At 42.1% G+C, this 18,201-nt stretch overlaps 1 protein-coding gene across 1 annotated transcript in view; it reads left to right on the forward strand.

Annotated features, from left to right (window-relative positions):
• The window catches only part of LOC147309579 (uncharacterized), a 38,661-nt gene extending 27,636 nt beyond the window's left edge, over window positions 1-11,025 (forward strand). Inside the window, exons 21-22 of the mRNA XM_086269888.1 lie at window positions 976-1,044; window positions 3,574-11,025. Coding sequence (XP_086126014.1) covers window positions 976-1,044; window positions 3,574-3,875 — 371 coding nt within the window. The 3' untranslated portion in view covers window positions 3,876-11,025. The remainder of the gene's footprint in view (window positions 1-975; window positions 1,045-3,573) is intronic.
• The last annotated feature ends 7,176 nt before the right edge of the window (window positions 11,026-18,201 follow it).

Here is an 18,201-nt window from a genome sequence, read left to right on the forward strand (position 1 = left end):
CAGTGCCCTCCCTTTCTAGAACAGCCTTCTTCCAGAGCAGTTTCTTTAATGAGATTCAGTTAATCTGCCTTTTTGAGTCTTACTGTTGGACCCACTGGACGTCACTCACACTTAAGAAAAGCCAAAATTCGCTTCTGCTGACTCAGAACTCGCTGTCTGAAGTCGCTTCACCTTTTGTGGCTCTCGTGTGTGCGCACGTGTGTGCATTTATTTGCATTTCATTCACTATATGATTTAATTTATGAAGAATAATGTGCGCCTGCATTGTCTGTCACATCCGTCACATGCCATCTGTCTCTTTTTGCCAGCCATAGAACTGGAACAGTCACTTTGTCGAATGAGCCAATCAGTATGCAGGGCCAGCACTGTGCTCTCTTGTGTTAATCTTCCTTACCAGACTTCATTATAGCCATCTGATCACACTTTTGGCTAACAGCTAGCCTGCTGCTAATACGAGGGTTGGGAGCGAGATTAATGTCAAAAGCTCCCCCGCCGACCTGTTGGGATGAGAGCTGAAGGGGAGTAAGGATGCAAAGCATGTCCAGAATAAATGTCTTCTGCATTGCATTGTGACACAGTTTTGAAACGTCTCGTAGAAAAAGAATGGAGTAATGTGAGATCATGTGCTCGTTGCTTATATTCATACAAATTCTGATGCATTGGTTTCTGGAAACGCATTTGTTCCTTCGTGTATTAAAAGGCATCTCACTGCATTTTTATGCCATCCCTGTGTGATTCATTGGCTTTTTCATTTACACATGCTGCTGGGGAAGACAAAGTCAGCAGTCCAAACTGAAATCAGATGGATTCTCTGCCCTTATATTATGCAAATATCCTTTTCCAGCCTTTCTTTTGATGTTCCCGTGTTGAAATCTCTCTTGCTCTCTAGGAGGGCACTTGGTGGGGTTTGAAGCAAAACTTTTTCTTGGTTTGATTCTCTTTTTTTCTTGTCTTCCATCTTTCTGTTCATCTCAGCTGCGAGTGATCACTACCTCATAGGTAACAACATCACAGTAGCTGTTCTGGGGATAGTCATTCCTATCGGTGAGTACTGTTGACTCCCTCACTGTGTTGTCTTTGCTTTCTGCTTGCCTGCCTCTCCCTCCTCGCTCCTTCAAGTCTGCTTAACTGCATGTTGCGTGCGTTTTGTTGTTAATGTGAGTATGAGGTTATGTGTTTGTGTGCGTGTGCCTGGGTTTTAGGATGTTTGCGTTTCCACCTGGCTGATTAAATCTAAAACATTCTCATTAAAATAATAACAATTCAACACATTATATCTGGTTCAATAGTGAGATTCAGGCATAAAATTGTATCGCATCTATTGAAAAAATGTACTGAGGTATGGTATTATCCAGCAACATCCTCGTGGCCTATGGCTAGAAAAAGCCATTACATGGAAGTGAGCCCCTCTGTCAGTAAACGGCCAGGCTGCTGTAATATGCACATTATGTCATTATTAATGACATTTGAGCAAATGTGAAATTCAATTCAGGTTTTGTCATCACACGACCAGCTGTTAGTACATTTTGCTCGTGTTCACCGCTCTGATCAGATCGTATCAATCAGGCCAATGTTCTGACCTATTTCTGTGACCGAGCGGACTAAGAGTGGGTTATACCGCTTTACGGGAGACGAGGGGAGAGAAAAGTGGATTAATGCCATGAAATTGTGTTTTTGGCCTGGAGCAGGAAGCTAATGACCTCAGACATAATGCTGTTGTCTGTTTAGGCAATGAAACATAAAGAGAAAACCATCAAGCTGCCTCTACAAAGGCAGAAAAAGGCAATTGTAGTTCTTTCAATCAAACCGGCTTAGAAAAGTTAATCTACTCTATTAGCTCCGATTAAAATGAAAATCGAATTTTATGGAAATATTTCATACTTTCATGCCCAACGTGACTGGGAAATCAGCTGAATGTGCAAATGGCCTTATAGTGGCAGCATATGCCACTAATTGAGATCTCTTTCATCCCTAATATTAACAAGTTTGATAATTCAGGGGAGCGCTAAAAGATTGTAAAGCTATTTTTTTTCTCTTTCCAGTCTCTATAGTTGAAATATCAGCTCATTAAAATAACCCTGGAGACTATTAACCCTTTCAGCTTTATCCTTTTTTTGTCCTTCTCCCATTTATTGCCACCACAAATCTTTTTTTTTTTAGCAGCTTTGAAACATTAATGTTGGAGGTCCACACGGGCTGGATTTCTGCACCCCAGCTCTCCGCTCATACCCAGCAATGCACCACACCCACCCACAGCTCCGTAAGGGGAAGCAGCCCAGCAATGATTATCAGTTTTAGCCAAAGACAGGCTGTTTTGCCACTCGCTCATTGGAGATAAATTTTCTAAATGAGAGGAAAGCTGATGGGTTTTTTTGTTTTTTTTCCCTTTAAACCATTGAGCATTTAGAGAAGAACAAAGGAGGAGCTGGGGTTTCCAACCCAGCCACGAAGGAATCTCAAGTGTCTATCTAATAAAGTCGCAATTAGACAGGCGTACTGTAGCGTAGGAAAACACATCTATGAATGCAGGCACACATATCCAAACCTCCTTGACTTACCTCTGATTTGGGTGTTTGCGCTTTCATTATATAAAAACTCTAAAGCATGCACTGTACACACACACACAGGTCCTTGCAGGGCAGTTATGCTGATATGGTAATGAAAGAGGAGAGACGGCGCTTATCTCAAATCCTCCAAATCCCAACCCTTTCCCCGTCTTCTCTCCTCCTCTTACCCTCTTCTTATTCTCCTCCCATAACCCCATCCGGACACTCCAGATATTAATTTTTCGGTGCAATAAAATACAAAATTATAAATCATTGCCCAAAATTCTGTTTTTTGAGCAATGCGCACCAGGATTATATGCTGATGACAATTAAGCAACCTTGTGGGGCTTTTATTCAAAAACAAGGTCATAATCAGTGTCTTCAGGGCTTGAATGGTTACAGATTTAATATAAAATGCCAGTTTGGTTCAGTGTGCCCACGTGTGTGTGTGTGTGTGTGTGTTGGAATGATGTTTATGTGCATGTGTACCATGCAGACATTTATGTTGCATATTGTGTGTGCATGTTTTTGATCGTTTCGTGACACTGAGGGGGGGATATAATGCAATGAATGATTAGTTCCTCTTTGAAGGCTCATTGTTTCTCTAATAAATGCTTAGATTTTTTAAAATGCAGATACAGAAGACATACGGGGGATGAAACATAAAAAGCTCAGCCCACTAAATTTATAGAAACAGATGCATAAAGTGCCACCAGTTTTTCTAACAGTTTCAGAAAAGTGGACTGCTTCCCCTTCAGGTTCATCTCCTTGTGCACCTCTGGACGTTTTCCAGAAGGCGAATATTTCCATGTTTTTTTTGTTGTTTGTTTTGTTTTGTTTTTAAAATTTTTGAGAAGCTGTTATGCAAACAACATTTCAAAAACCAAAACTGAAAAATAATGAGCCTTCAGGTGAACAGTGCAACGTGTGTTTGTGCGTGAGTGCTTAAAGCGCCGCTCTGTGTCCCCCGGGCTGTGTTAACGCTCCCGCCGTGTGTTGTTGTTGTGTGTGTGTTAAACACATGCAGTCCCTATCCTTGCCACAGTGGTCATCGGATTGCTCTGCACCGGTGGATACCTGGTCTGGCGCAACTGGCGGCGCAAGAACACCAAGAGCATGAACTTCGACAACCCAGTGTACCGCAAAACCACAGAGGATGACGACGACGAAATCCACATCGGGCGTCAGAGCGAGTCCATCGGTCACGTCTACCCAGCAGTGAGTGGCAGCCACAGTCAGCCATTCATAGCGCTTCCTCTAGGGGGCGGCGTCACAGACAACAACTCTCACTGGTATTCGGGGGCGCCGATGCTCTCGAACGCTAAGTGAGAGGTACTGCGGAGGAAAGGAAGAGGTGTGAAATATTTGGAAAATGGGAGTTGGCACGAGGGTTTGGAAAAGCCCGTTTTCTTGTACATGTCAGCCTGGTGGAAAGAAAGAACAGGCTCGCACACGTTCACATATCATTTTATTTCTTTATGTTTTTGAAGTAATTACCGAACACACCTGTCACGCGTACACGTAAACCCTCGACACACATTTCGTTCACCTTCAGCGACCATATTCATGCGATACATCCCTGCTGCCGACCCGCCATCCCATTTATTTGTGCATCGTGTTAGTGTTTTTGGTTGTTGAAGTGAGTGATCCCCATTTCCTGACAAAACCCTTGTGCACAGGCAAAGCATTATTCCTTTGCTTCAGAAAGGTTCAGCAGCCAAGAAATCATGATTAGTGCAGATGAGATGCAAAAAAAGAGAGGTGAAAGAGGAGTTGCTCTATAGCCACTGCTCACAAATAAATTGGACATGTAGAGTAGATAGTTGCGTCATAGCATTGAACTAATGCGAATTTGTTTTGAGGTCACACAAAATTTGAAAAAAGGAGCACAAATCAGGATGAAGGACTCTCTCGAAATACAATTTATCTTGCAGAAACCATAAATCTCAGCAACGCAATTTCAGGATTACCCTGATGACTTCCCATTGATGTATATGCAGTTTTAAAAGTCACTGGAAGCGGCATTTTCTACAAACCCTGGATACAGTGGCAGCTGCAACACGTAGCAGCTGCAACACGTAGCAGTAAAGTAAAATGCCCTTAAATCCAGACTGTGCGTCATTAGGAGTTTATGACATTTACCGAATATGCTTCTTGTTTTGGGTGTCAGAGAGCAAGCGGCGAAGGGCAGCCAAAAAGCATAAAGGAGGGAGGGCGAGACGGGAGTCTAGCGCTTTGATCTGTTGGCATGGTAACACAGATTTCTTTGTGTCACCCCGGAGAGAAAGAAGGCAAAGAATTCTGGGTATCACTGGCATGATGACAGGCGGGAAGCACGCTCAGACAGACACTGAAACAGGTGCACGACTGAGTCATATTAAGATTCAAGGTCGAAGTAACAACCTACCCTCGCGGAACGAGAGAGGGGGCTTTACTCCTTCTCTCTCGTTTTCCCAGTTTTATTACAAACATTTGTACAAATCTTATGTATTGCCTTTTATCTCTTTAGTGGTTTTCTTCCTCTTCTTTTCTCGTCCTAACTTTTTCTTGCCCTTTGTCTCAGTGTGGCAGCTCGGGCAGCCAGAGAAATCAGGCTTGCATTATGTGGGCCAGACTTTCGCAACCGTAGGCAGGCAGCCTGCATTCCTCGCTACGAGCAGCCAGGGAAGGAGGGGACAAACAACACGTTGGGGGGGGCTGAATTGGAAAGAAACGAAGACGAAGGTTGGGGAGAGGAGGCAGAATAGTGAGAGGGCATCACATAACAAAGCTGCCATTTTTCTTCTGGGTTCCACCTAGACTGGAATCTTGTCTCCCTTTCTCCTCTTTTTCCACTGAGCTTCTCTATTTTCATTCCCCGCTGTTCTATCTCACTTCCTTCTCCTTAACCAGCCTGTTGTGGTAACGGTCTTTTTATCTGCTGTTTGCAGCGCGTGGCACTCAGTCTGGAGGATGATGGCTATCCCTGAGGGAGGAGGGGGATGCAGCCTGCACCCCTGCGCTCCCATACTGGCCCCCTCCTCTCACCACAGCCTCTAGACCACTACAATGAGGCCAGTACAACGCAGAGGAGAAAAGAAAAGGAGACCTCATTTTGCCTCCCTGTTTTTAAAGAGCAGGGATGACATGTACACCTGTTAAAGCCCACCTCCATCTCCTACCGTCTCCACTGGAGTAACCCTACTACCATTATTAGCTACTACTACTACTATTAGTTTAGTAGCCTCTGCTCCACTCCTCTCTTCTCTCTGCCTCTTGTTAGCACCAGTGCTACTCAAAATGCTGCTTGATGATGATATTGTCCATACTAACCTCATTCAGCTGTCTCAGTGCACTTTGTAAATAAAAGGATTTCTGGCTGCCGTGCAAGCAGGAGAAGGCGGCGTGCATCATTTTAAATTCCTCGTGCTTTCACTGTATTTATTTCTGTTGCGTTTGCTGTTGTAAATATGTGACCAGCACCTCTCAGTGCACAGCACGAAAGACAAGTTTGGAAGGATGGTGCAGTACAGTGGCAAGCAAGGACGCTGTATTTCTTCATTGTCATGTAAAGAGACCTTTTTGAAGGGGTTTGTTGCAGGGGGGTGTCATCCTTTTTCACACCTAGTCCCTCAAATTTGCCCTTTCACTTACTGTAAAGCTAAATATAGCCAAGGAGAGGAAAACTGATGAGGTCGTCGTACATTTAGAGGTGATTTTGGGGATAAAGGAGACTTTTTTCTTTCTTTTTTTTTTCCCTTTGCAATTGAAGGGTTTGTGCTACCAGAGGGTAGTGCCTCAAGGCTGAAAGCAGCAGGGTAGAAAAGGCAAAGGATTATGGGTAATCCCCTGGCCTCTGCCATCAGAGGTGTACATACAGTCAATAATGAACTTGGGATTGTTTTCCTGTTTGCACTGAGTAGCAAGAATCCCACATGTGTTTCTGAGTCTTCATTTGCATCTGCCAGCGTCAATATTCTAGCAGCGAGAACATATTCTTTTGAATTGATGCAGGGAATTGGATGTTAAATAGTTGTTTAGTGATCGGATTTAAAAACATGTAAGTGCATGCTGCACTTGCTGTATGGGAATCCTGGAGGAAATGAAGAGTGAGATGACAAGCTCATCACAGCAAGAAAACACAGAGGTGTTTGACTTTGAGTGACCCCTTAAACATCAGTCCCAGCTGGAGTTTTTTGTTTGTTTGTTTTTTGGGATGAGGTGGGGTGGGGGGCTACCTTTACTCCCCCTTTTTAACAATGCAGCTGTGTGTTTTCTGGATGTGATGCTGTATTTCTTATGTCTTGTCACCGTCTCTGTGCGGTGCGCAGATGAGTAACACACCGAGGCCGACTGAGCTGAGCGCTGATTTGAAAAATGGGACCTGATCTTCCTTGGCTTGCTTCGAACCAGCTTCCAGCCTATTGAATCAGTTGCGATTCATGCCAATGAATATTGTAATAATTGCTCATCTTGTGCTGGAATAGGGAATCACTAGAATAGCAGAACTGTTACAAGTAGTCGAGGCAAATTGCCAGCGTTCTTATTCAGGACATCGTTTAGTGTCCTAATTGAAAATTTGACAGTTTTGAGCACAGTTAAAACACATTATATACTCTGTAAGGCAGTTTTGGATGGTCTAAACTATAAATACATGAAACACTCGTCTTCCATTCTTGCCTAATGAATCTGATCAATGCTGCATGTAAGATCCTACATATTGGACTAGTAAATCCAATATGACTAAATAACACACACACACACACACACACACACACACACACACACACACAAGTTCCCAATGCAAATGTTAAAGTCTTCCATCCTAGACTCAGTACGGTCTCAGATTATGTATTCATGCAACAGTTGATTAATGACGGTTATTATTCATGGATTTCACTATTTCTTGGAAGGCTTAGCTTCAGCGTAGAAGCTCAGATAACCACGAGGGAGGAACAGAAAGGCAAGGAAAACAAAGATGAAAGGTGGTGTAGGGCTTGACTGCCAGAATTTATACGCCGCCATATGTGAGCAGGTTTGTACTTGGAAGATGAATGGTGGGTCGTTTGTTTTCCCGGATTTCTGCCAGTGTTGGCATCGCCGTATTCTGACAGTCGCTCCTCTCGCCTCCCTCGAAAGGATGGCACTCTCTCCTCTCAGTTTATGAAGCACAGTTGTGTGAACTGTGTGTGACAAGTAGCAAGCTAGACAGGTAAATCGTAGTCCTCTCCAGCAGCGCGCTCCCCCTACATCCATCTAACGGAGGAGGATCGAGCGCAAGGGGGAGGCCATCTCCCTTCATCTTCACCTTGTACAGATGAAGAAAAATGTAATGCACTGCACAGTGGGGAAGATTGGGACTCCACTCAGCATGACGTTAGACTGGTTTGTTAGTTTCCACCAGTGACTGCTTTTTAGGCCTTTAAGAATTGACATATATTGAACAGATTTGACTAAACACTGAAAACAATGATGTAGATTAGCCACTGCAGTTTTCATGCGTATAGGATCCAGTTCCCAAAGGAGAGATTAGGTAGTGATGGAAAAATCTGGATGTAAGCTATCTTTGTGAATTTAAGATTAAATAAATCACAGCTCCCTGAGCTGAGTCAGCTCTGCGTGCCAACACTTTCCTTCATGTCCATGTTTGCTTCAGGTCTAATCGAGTTCCATGCTGGAGGTGGGGGGTGCAGGTAGGAGAATAAATTGCTTATTTATTGAGGTGTAGGAAACTTATTATGGCTACAGTGTGAAGACAGATTGGCTGGTCCACTGTGTGGTCACCTCAAGAACATTCGTCTATTCTGAAGGACATTGAAAGAAGTCCGGAACAGTTCTTTGTCTGTAACTATTCAAGGTAGTAATTGTAGTGGCAATGGAGGGCTTACTGTGACCATAGGCTCTCTAGACATCTGCTTCACTGTTGTTCCATATTTACAAGACTATTAAGGGACTAACCACTGGTGTGATGTCGGCTATAACAGCTTTTTTCCTCTAGGTCAGATAAGCTTAGAGTGCACTGGGTCACTATTTGTTTTTTAGTTCAGTGTTGATCTAGTAATCGCTGCTTTAGAGAACAAAGTGCAACATTATAAACGATACTGTGAGTTCTTTAACAATTAATGGGGAAATATACTGCACTAAAATGAACTTTTTCCTTGTAGACTGTGTTTACTGAATTGAAAATGTTGATGTACGTCTAAAAATGTCTTGCTAGTAAACTTGAAATCTTTGAGAAAAATGAGTTAATTAAATGAGTTGGTCTTGGCATTGTTGTGTTGTATGGATTTCTGAGTTACTGGAACTCACTACCTTTTGTTGAAGGAAGAAAACAGGGTACATTTGTTCTGGTGAAGTGAACGCTTTGCTATTTTACTTTTAACACAGAATCAATGCTGTCACCTAGAAATGACATTTATATGGTACTTAATACTAAAATGTTATCTGAAAGGCCGATTTTATTGGTTGATGTTGCATAGTTTGTCCACTAGAGGGCGCGTCGCAACTTCCCTGTTGGCGGTACTGCCACACACGCAACAAGCAGCAGATCCAAACAACATCAGGCAGTGTGTAAATGAGTAAACAACTACATATCAGCTGATATGAGTTTATCAAATTTAAATCAGCAATTTTGACTATTGGTTTTAAGAATTAAGAATTCTATATCGTTCAGACGCTTGTAGATGCTAGGTTGTTTTGTCTTTTTGTTTTGTTTGTCTTTGAAGGAGAATACATTATGGTTATATACTAGAATTGGCAATCAGATGTTCAAGGTGAACAGATGGCATACAAAACAACAGAAGAGCTATTTTCCTTTCTGTTTTAGAGCTTTTAGTTGACTGCTGCTCAAACAGCTCTCACCTACAGTCCAAATAGAAACCAGAGCTAATATTTACATATATCATATCAGAACTATATAAAAGGACTAATATGGTCCCTTTATATGTATAGACGCCTACAGCTACTACATATAAAATGTGTTGCTAGAGACTGTGTTTTGCTTCAGTGTAGTTTCTAGGTGACAGGATTGAAATGAATATAAGTTGTTATTTTATGTAGAATGCATACTGTTTACACCAGCAAAAGCATATGTATAGGCATATTTATAATATTTAACTCCTTGATATTTAACTCTATTTAACTCGTTCACTGATTGAGAAAACAAATATTCAGAACAATCCTAATGGACATCTTAAGTGCATAAACTGTGCAAATTGTTACTAAATCGAGGGAGGAAGTTGTTGCTTGTTATCAGCGTAAATAGTAAATACTAACAGTCCTGATAACCCCGATACAGTCTTCCTGATCTGTGCTCTCCATTTTATCGTACTGTTGCTTGTCTTTTCCTTTTCTGAGCGGAGACCTTACGTTGCTTTAACCACAATGCTCTTCTCACATCGCTCCACCTCTTCATCTCCTCGAGCACTGTATCAAATGTAATTCCAACTGAGTTTTAAAGTGTTTCTTTGGCTGTCGCACTGTTGAATTTTAGCTTCGAGGGCAAAGTCCACGCTGTTGTTTCTGTGCACTCTCATTCGCTTGCAACCCTCTCATCTTCATCTCACCCATGAACATCTTTCCTTTGGCAAGGGCTCTCAGTCTTTGGGTAGACAGGCACACAGTGGAAGAATTAAAGAAAAAGAAAACACTGGAGGAAATAACCTGAAACAACAACAGAAATAATAAGGAAGTCCCCAGAGATAGAAAGAAAAATGTGAACCAGCAAACCGGTGAACAATCACACTCAGCTTGGAGAAGCGGCCTCCCCCTTGAGCTACAGTTTTGGACTGTGGAAGGAACCCTCAGTGACTCTACTTGGATGGCACTTAGCTTTTGTTGACCCAGTGACTTTCCTCGATACACTGACTCCTCTTTTTGTTATGTGGGGAGGTTTTTTTTGGACTGTGTAAGTGAGTTGTAGTTGTTGCTCTCCTCCTTTCTCTGTCTCTCCCTCTCTATCTCCTCATCAGACTATTTCTAGTTTCATGTGTAATCTACTTGATGTTTGATTACTTGAAGGGGCAGCGTTCAGTTGCCTAGATTTTTCGAGCACTCTGTGTAAAATGAAGGCTTTCGGGAAAGAAGGTGATCTTTGTGTAAATCTTTTCATGGCTCGGGATGATGATGATGATGATGATGATATGTACAGGGGGAATGTTTTGATACGTTTTTATGGTCCTTCCACAGTCAAACAAGATGAAGAAATTGAAATAAAATCTAAGGCTCCAGATTTTTTTTTTTTTGGCAAAACTGTCCACCTACATTTTCTCAGAAATCTTGCTGATATGTCTTTGTCTGCAAGGAAAGATAAAAAAGAAAAGAAAAGGAAAAGGGTTGTTGAGGGGGGGGGAGTGTTGACAACTTAGCAACTTCTGTACTTACATTGAATATCTGTACTGTATGCCAAAATGGTCTCACTCACGTTTCTATGAAATCAAGCTGTTGATAAATATCTCTATATATTGATATATTAAATTTATAAAAACTGTCCAACCCTTTAGTGTGAATACTGTTTTCATTTGTATTTGTTTCTTCGTTTCTTTGTCTTTCTGTATGGGCTGACAACTTGTGCAGGCTGTAAAAGCTACTGTAGGTTGCAGCATAATGTATTAATCAAATTTATTACTCTCACTCTTCTTTGCAACTTTTCCTAACACTAGTTTCATCCATCCATCCATTCGCTTCCGCTTATCCTTTTCAGGATCACGGGGGGCGCTGGAGCTTATCCCAGCTGTCATAGGGCGAGAGGCGGAGTACTCCCTGGACAGGTCGCCGGTCTGTCGCAGGGCTAACACACAGAGACAGGCAACCATTCGCACTCACATTCACTCATTCAAAAGTAAATGTCTTAAAACATCTTGACTCTAGGATTAGAAAACTTTACTGAGGATTAATGTGCAGCTCCAAAAAGTAAATAAAGGAACACTTAGAAACACATCAGATCATGCTGGATGTCTATACTGACGTGAACTGCGTAATGTGTTAGGAATCAAAGGATGCCACATGGTTTAATGGCATCCCAGGTGATTCTTTTATGGTTTTTGTGGGTTTTTTGGCCCTCACATGCTTGTATGCATGCCTGACAATGCTGGTGTGACCAGGGTATCGCCAACCTCTTGGATAGTCCGCAGTGCAACCTGGCAATGTTGGATGGATCGAAACATCCCAGTCAGTGGTATTAATACCCTTCCTGCAGTAACTGCATGCATGCTCTCGCCACACGGGGACAGGTATTGTTGTACAGGAGGAATCAATTGGAACAGAGTAGTGTTTGAATAGTACAGGGCGTCAGTGGTAGACCTGACAATTCTGCACAGGGCCTCCTAAAACTTTTTTTTTTTTCACACCAGTGACCTGCTGGAGGTCATTTTGTCACACTAGTAGTGCTCATTTTGTTCCTCCTTGAACAAAGGTCCAAATACCGCTCCTGCTAAGGGGTTAAGGATCTTCTGAAGCCTGTTCCAGCTCTCCTAGAGTAACTGTCTGTCTCCTGGAATCTCCTCCATGCTCTTGAGACTATGTTGGGAGTCGGACTACGTGTGCAACCTCAGCAGGGTTCAGATATTGCCTCATCCTCCCAACAGAGACAGTGACCATAGCCAAATGCAAAACTTGTGAAAAAACAGCCAGAAACAATCATTAGGGACAAAATCTCAGTGACCTCCACCTGTAAAACAATTCCTGTTTTGGGGGTTGTCTCATTGTTGCCCCTCTAGTGCACCTGTTTTTAATTTCAATAACAACAAAGCAACTGAAACAAATTTTAAAATGACCCTGTGGTTTTAGGACAATAAATCATCTTTCTGCAAAAACAGCACTTGCCAGAAAATTTAAGTGCTTATAATCAAAGATGTTTTTCTAACCACCAGGTATAGTAGGACTGCGAGAGTATATAGACAGACACTACAGTGAATTCACATACACAGGTCATTTGGATGTACTCTGTTGATTATACAGTACGGGTGTAGTAAAGAAGTTACAGCTTTGAGTCATGGCAGAACTCCCCAACCCGCCCACCCAAAATGTGTTTCTGGCTCCTGCCAGCTTGTTCAGGAAAACTGAGTAGTGAGGTTTTTTTTTAACTGTGCTAAGTAACATTTATTCTTCATTCACATAAAGAGTGTACAGTGTACACCAGGAGTTGTATAAGTCAAAGACAGAAATTTGGTCGACTGAATTGAATAAAGTTGAATGCAATTCTGAGCTAAATAAGCAGATTCTTTAGAAAGGGTTTACATCAGTGTCCTCAGGGTGTGCTTTTATGACTTCTATTAAATTTTATTGTCCAGAACAGAAAATAATGCGCTGTGATCAACGATTATGTGCAGACCTTTATGGTCAAAACATGTTGTCTCAAACTGAGCCAAAAGCAATGAGACGTTTTGTGTTTTTGGCGTTTTCTTTTAGGGCATTGAGTTCACTCAGTGCAGATGCTTTGCATTTGATATAATTACTTTGACAACTCATTTGAGAAATGAATTCCATGCTCTTTCACTTCACTTCTTTTGTTGTCTAACCAGCACTCCCATCAGGATGTGGACCTGCCATGCCTTTGATATCAAAGACCACTTCACTTCCAGCATAGGTATGAGTTAGTGATTAATTCAATATCATTTATACAGCACCAAATCACAACAACAGTCGCCTCAAGGCGCTTTATATTGTAAGGTAGACCCTACAATAATACATACAGAGAAAACCCCAACAATCATATGACCCCCTATGAGCAAGCACGAGGCGACAGTGGGAAGGAAAAATTCCCTTTTAATAGGAAGAAACCTCCGGCAGAACCAGGCTCAGGGAGGGGCGGGGCCATCTGCTGTGACCTGATGGGGTGAGAGAAGGAAGACAGGATAAAGACATGCTGTGGAAGAGAGACAGAGATTCATAACAAGTATGATTCAATGCAGAGTGGTCTGTTAACACATAGTGAGTGAGAAAGGTGACTGAAGAAGAAACACTCAGTGCATCATGGGAATCCCCCCGGCAGTCTACACCTATTGCAGCATAACTAAGAGAGGATTCAGTCTCCTGATCCAGCACTATATGCTTTAGCAAAAAGGAATGTTTAGAGATAAATAGTATTGCCTATGGCCACCTAAAATAAAACGAAATGAAATAAGCTTGAAAGAAGGGGTTTTGTGTGTCCTAAAGGGTGTTAAAACCTCCAAACATCTTTTTTCTCCTTTCTTTTCTATGTGCTAAAATATATATGATACATGGACACTGGAGATACTTGCTCTTTGTCCATGTTGTCGGGCTCACAGAGAAAAGAAAAAGACAAGTTTTTCTAAAGGTTAGCAGGAATGATCGGGTAAAATGGACTTGACTGTGTAATGGGGGGAAGGAAAGGAGATAGGGGACTTTTCTAGTCTATGGAGACATTTGTGGAGTGACATTTCACTCGGAGTTTGATGGATGAGCCAGCAAAAAGAGTTGGCACTATTTGGCCTAAGAGTTGTTCCGGCGTTGCTGTTGCTCTTCATTGAGGATTCAACCTGTGTTTGAAATGTGTGTTTTAAATCAGCTCTTGGCCTCGAGAAGACTTTGATTTAAAAACAAGTGTCCTTGGCATAACATTAGTCAGGATTGTTGACCGCCACCTTGAAAACCACAACATGCTGAGACTTTCCATGGCTAGATATCAATTTGGCAGGAAACAGTAACATTATGACTTTCCTGCTTTCCCTTCTTTGGGTTTTGTGATTACTCCCCTTGCTGGAGTGGGCGCTGTCTTAGCTTCTCATTAGTTTATCTCAAAATTCTCACACTCTTAAATAAAGAGAGAAGAGGCCACGCAAAACTGATCCAGGAACACAAACAGGATTTTTCCATTGATCTTTTTGTTACTAATGCACCTGGTGTCTCTAAGGCCTTTATTTTATTATATAAAATTCCAGAGGCGCATTGCTAAGATAAAACAATCATTACACAGCTAAAGCTTTCTGTGGTCCCCTGGGGATTGGCGCTGATTCCAGTAAGGGCCAGAAAGTGGGAAGAAGCCTCAAACAATTAGCCAGTCTGTCACAAATTGACACATTAATGCATGTGGGAAATTTAAACCTTTTATATTCATCCACCTAAAAGCAGTCCGTCTACTTTCATGGTGGAAAGAGGTAGAAAATCCAGATTTTTCAACACTATCCACACTACTAAAGAACATACTAATTTTCTCTGTTTGACCTGCTAGAATCCCTCGAGCAGTCGACTTTCACAGCGCTGTGGTGGCAATCCAGCCTCACTCCACACCTGCAAGCTACCGCTCTCATTTTCCCTCTCTCTCTCTTCAACTATTTCCCTCTCCTCTGCTAAATGGAGCTCATGTCGGACTCTATTAGCTACCATTCGGAGTTAGTAGGGCATCCAGGTGTCTGAGTGCAAAAATCTCCTCTCTCCACCTGTCACTTAAAATGAATAAAATATTTGGGGTGCCTGGAGTGACACCTGTACTTATGAAAATGAAGTAGCACAGCTGACCTCAATGTCTAACCTCCCTCGCTCTCTCTGGAAAACTGTTTTGTCTGAAATTTTGGCAAAATTTTAGGTACAGATTTCCTGAAGTATCTTTTCAAACTGAATTCTTTAACATCAAATCATTATGTAGTTGTGCTAGTACTCTGTGTGCCTGCACAGTACATTTTAAATGAAACAATGACGATATTTTTTAAATGTTCCACCTTAATTTCATTGCTAACTGGTGAGGAATTACAGCCATGTTTCCACACTGAGGACAGTTCAGTCAAAAGATGCTTTTATGAACGGGAGTGCCCCACTTAGTGACTGTTTATGAATTATTGCAGACAAATACACTGAATCTGATTGTGGAGTCAATTCCAGATTTGAAACTGCAGCTGTTAAACCATATGAGGCAGTCAAAGGACCTGTTAATGTAAATGACAAAGATATACTGCAAAAACAAAACATCAGAGAGACAGTGGAAACATTTGGAGTGTCTGAATGAGCACATACGCGACAAAATGAAACGCACACCTTGGCATAAAGACCTAGACATCCATGGAAGATGCAAAGAAATCCTTTTTCTCTCCAGCAGTTAGTCATAGCATTATCTATATCTTCAATGAAGAGAAGACTCAGTGAAGAAGTGCAAATAAAGAGGGTTCACAACAACAACAAGTCTTCAAAGGCTTCACGAATTAAAATCCCAGAAACATCTTTAAAACCCTGGACCTGCTTTCTTTGGACAGACAAAACAACCTGTATAAGTATGACAGCAAGAAAAAGCATGTTTATGAGCTTAAGTTAGCCATTATTTCTTTAGGCAGGCTGTATGCTTTGCTGCCCCTACTGGCACTCTGCTAATGTCTGACCCCAAAAGGTACCCTGTGCATACTTTGGCTAAGGTTTTGACTCAACAGCAGCATCTGGCACAGATGGCAGGAACACAACAAGACCCAGGCTGCTAATCTGATTGCCTCTTTCCAACCAAAGACCAACTAATCTGCTCTTTTATTTTCAGATCACACACTTGGAAATATAGTGACACACTGCTGGATCTGTGTGCTTACATTTCACTAGTAACTCTCTTTTGATTATTCTACGTTACTGCCTGCTCTTGCTCAGCTCCCTTATTTCTTCTCCTCTAATTATCATCCTGTCTTCCATTGTTTCTGCCACTGAGAAGCATGTTTATGGTGCTCCTGCGTGAGAATAATTTCACAGGATTAACAATTGAAGTGTTTCACAGCCATCGCATTAAAACTTAATTGTAAAGAATCATGCTTTTCAGCCCTTTCAATTTGCTTCAGTTTATCCCCTCATATCCTTCCCCATGCTTTCCCTCTTGCACCGTCTTTCACCCTGGTCTCTCTTGGTCCATTTCATTTTACCTCCATCAGCGTTTTTGCTGCTTCCTACTTTCCCGCCGTGGCATCATTTGTTGCAGTGGTAAGGTGTTTCTGCTTTGGGAAGCTTGCTTTTAATATGCCACATCTGGCCTCATAAAGTTGTTGCGATGAAGTCTGTCTCTGTTTAAAAATGCAGTGAACACACAGCCGCCCCTCTGCCACTGTCTCCCTCCTCCCTCTGCCTCATGGATGACAGTTTCTATTATCTCCCGGACAATAAGTTGCACAGATTAGCCATGCGGGCAGACAGGGGAGCGGGGATATGGCATAGCACGTGTGTGCATTTGTGTGTGTGTTTTTTGTGATTGTATTTGTGGATTTCTGATTAACCGCTTGTGCAGCTCTCAGTATTTGTCTTTTCCATCTCTGTGTTCATGGATGTCCTCCCAGCTGGATGTGTACATGTGTCTCTGTGTCTAACTACATGCAAGTATGTGTGTTTCTGTCTGAGTGTGAATGTGAGTGTGTGTGTGTGTGTGTGTGTGTGTGTGTGTGTGTGTGTGTGTGTGTGTGTGTGTGTGTGTGTGTGAGAGAGAGAGAGAGAGAAGAGAGAGCTACCATGCCTGCAGTGGGACACGCGAGAGGAGGAGTTGATGGGCTAAGTGCCATTACCAGATAATTACAGCTAAAAGTCTCTAACGAGGACGGCTCATCATTATGGTGCTGGCAGACAGAGAGGCCACAAAAAACATCTGCAATTCAGATTAGGAGCACTTGCATGTTCGCTTTATGTGTGTGCATTCACTATGTGCCTCCCTTGTTGTTCCTCTCTTCCTCTTGTCCTGTCCATGCGACAGATTCACATTTGAAATTTAAAAAAGAAAGGAAAAAAACAGCCTCTTAGAGAGCATTTGCATGTGTGAGGGTGCACACACACACAAATATGAACATTGTACATCAGTTTAATTGGCTGGTAAGGGGCCTCTGTGTGAGTTGAGTTTGAGGGCATCCTTACTCTACACAGCGATGTCTGTAATGGGCTCACTCTTCACTCTCTGTGAGGGGCTTATCCTCCTCCTAAATGTGATCTGTGGTGCACACCCGCAGTCAGCAGCAGGAACAAGCGCATGTGTAAGATGGGGGTACATAAAAAGAACAAAGCTAATATTTTACCCTTTTGTCCTACAGATATTATATTTTGCATAATTGTGAAAAATTAATCTAATTATTATTTTTTGCCTGCTGGGAAAGGCGAGGAGGTTCAGATCCTGATAACAAAGGTTTTTCTCTTAAGCCTTATCTTTGCAATCCACAGACCTCTAAATAGTTGCTGATGATTGTTTTTATTCATTATCCTTTATTATCCTTTATTACTACTCCAGTGGTTCACAAACTGTGGTACGCGTACCACTGGTGGTACTTGGGCTCCTTCTAGTGGTACGCGGGAAGTCTCCAGATTAAATAATATACCATGTTCGGACTGAGGGAACTTTTTTTTTAATGAAAAATTAAAATGTACAGCTCTGCTATCACTTCCAACATAAATTAAGACGGAAAACTAAACAGCAGTGACGTTTGTAGGGTTACTGGAGTTGGGCTAGCTGGTATATAATGATGTGCAATGTGGTGGCTAGCTACACAGCTATGTTAGCATAACATAAACACAGTGAAGCTGGAGGATGAACACTAACTTTTCCACTCAGTAAACGTTAACGTGAGGGTTCCCAAGGCTTAGGGATAAATGCAATCGCAGGATGCTGTAAACGGACCAAACTTCAGTCAGGAGAACAACTGAGATCCATCCACAATATGAGGTTAGTCATTAACTTACTGCTGCATGGGCTGGGCTGTAGTTACATCGTAATGTTTGA

Source organism: Aulonocara sp. 'chitande type north' Nkhata Bay, linkage group LG17 (assembly GCF_057382095.1).
Source record: "Aulonocara sp. 'chitande type north' Nkhata Bay isolate Kocher_YH1m ecotype deep benthic linkage group LG17, A_spYH_male_GT1.1, whole genome shotgun sequence".
Lineage (NCBI taxonomy): Eukaryota > Metazoa > Chordata > Actinopteri > Cichliformes > Cichlidae > Aulonocara > Aulonocara sp. 'chitande type north' Nkhata Bay.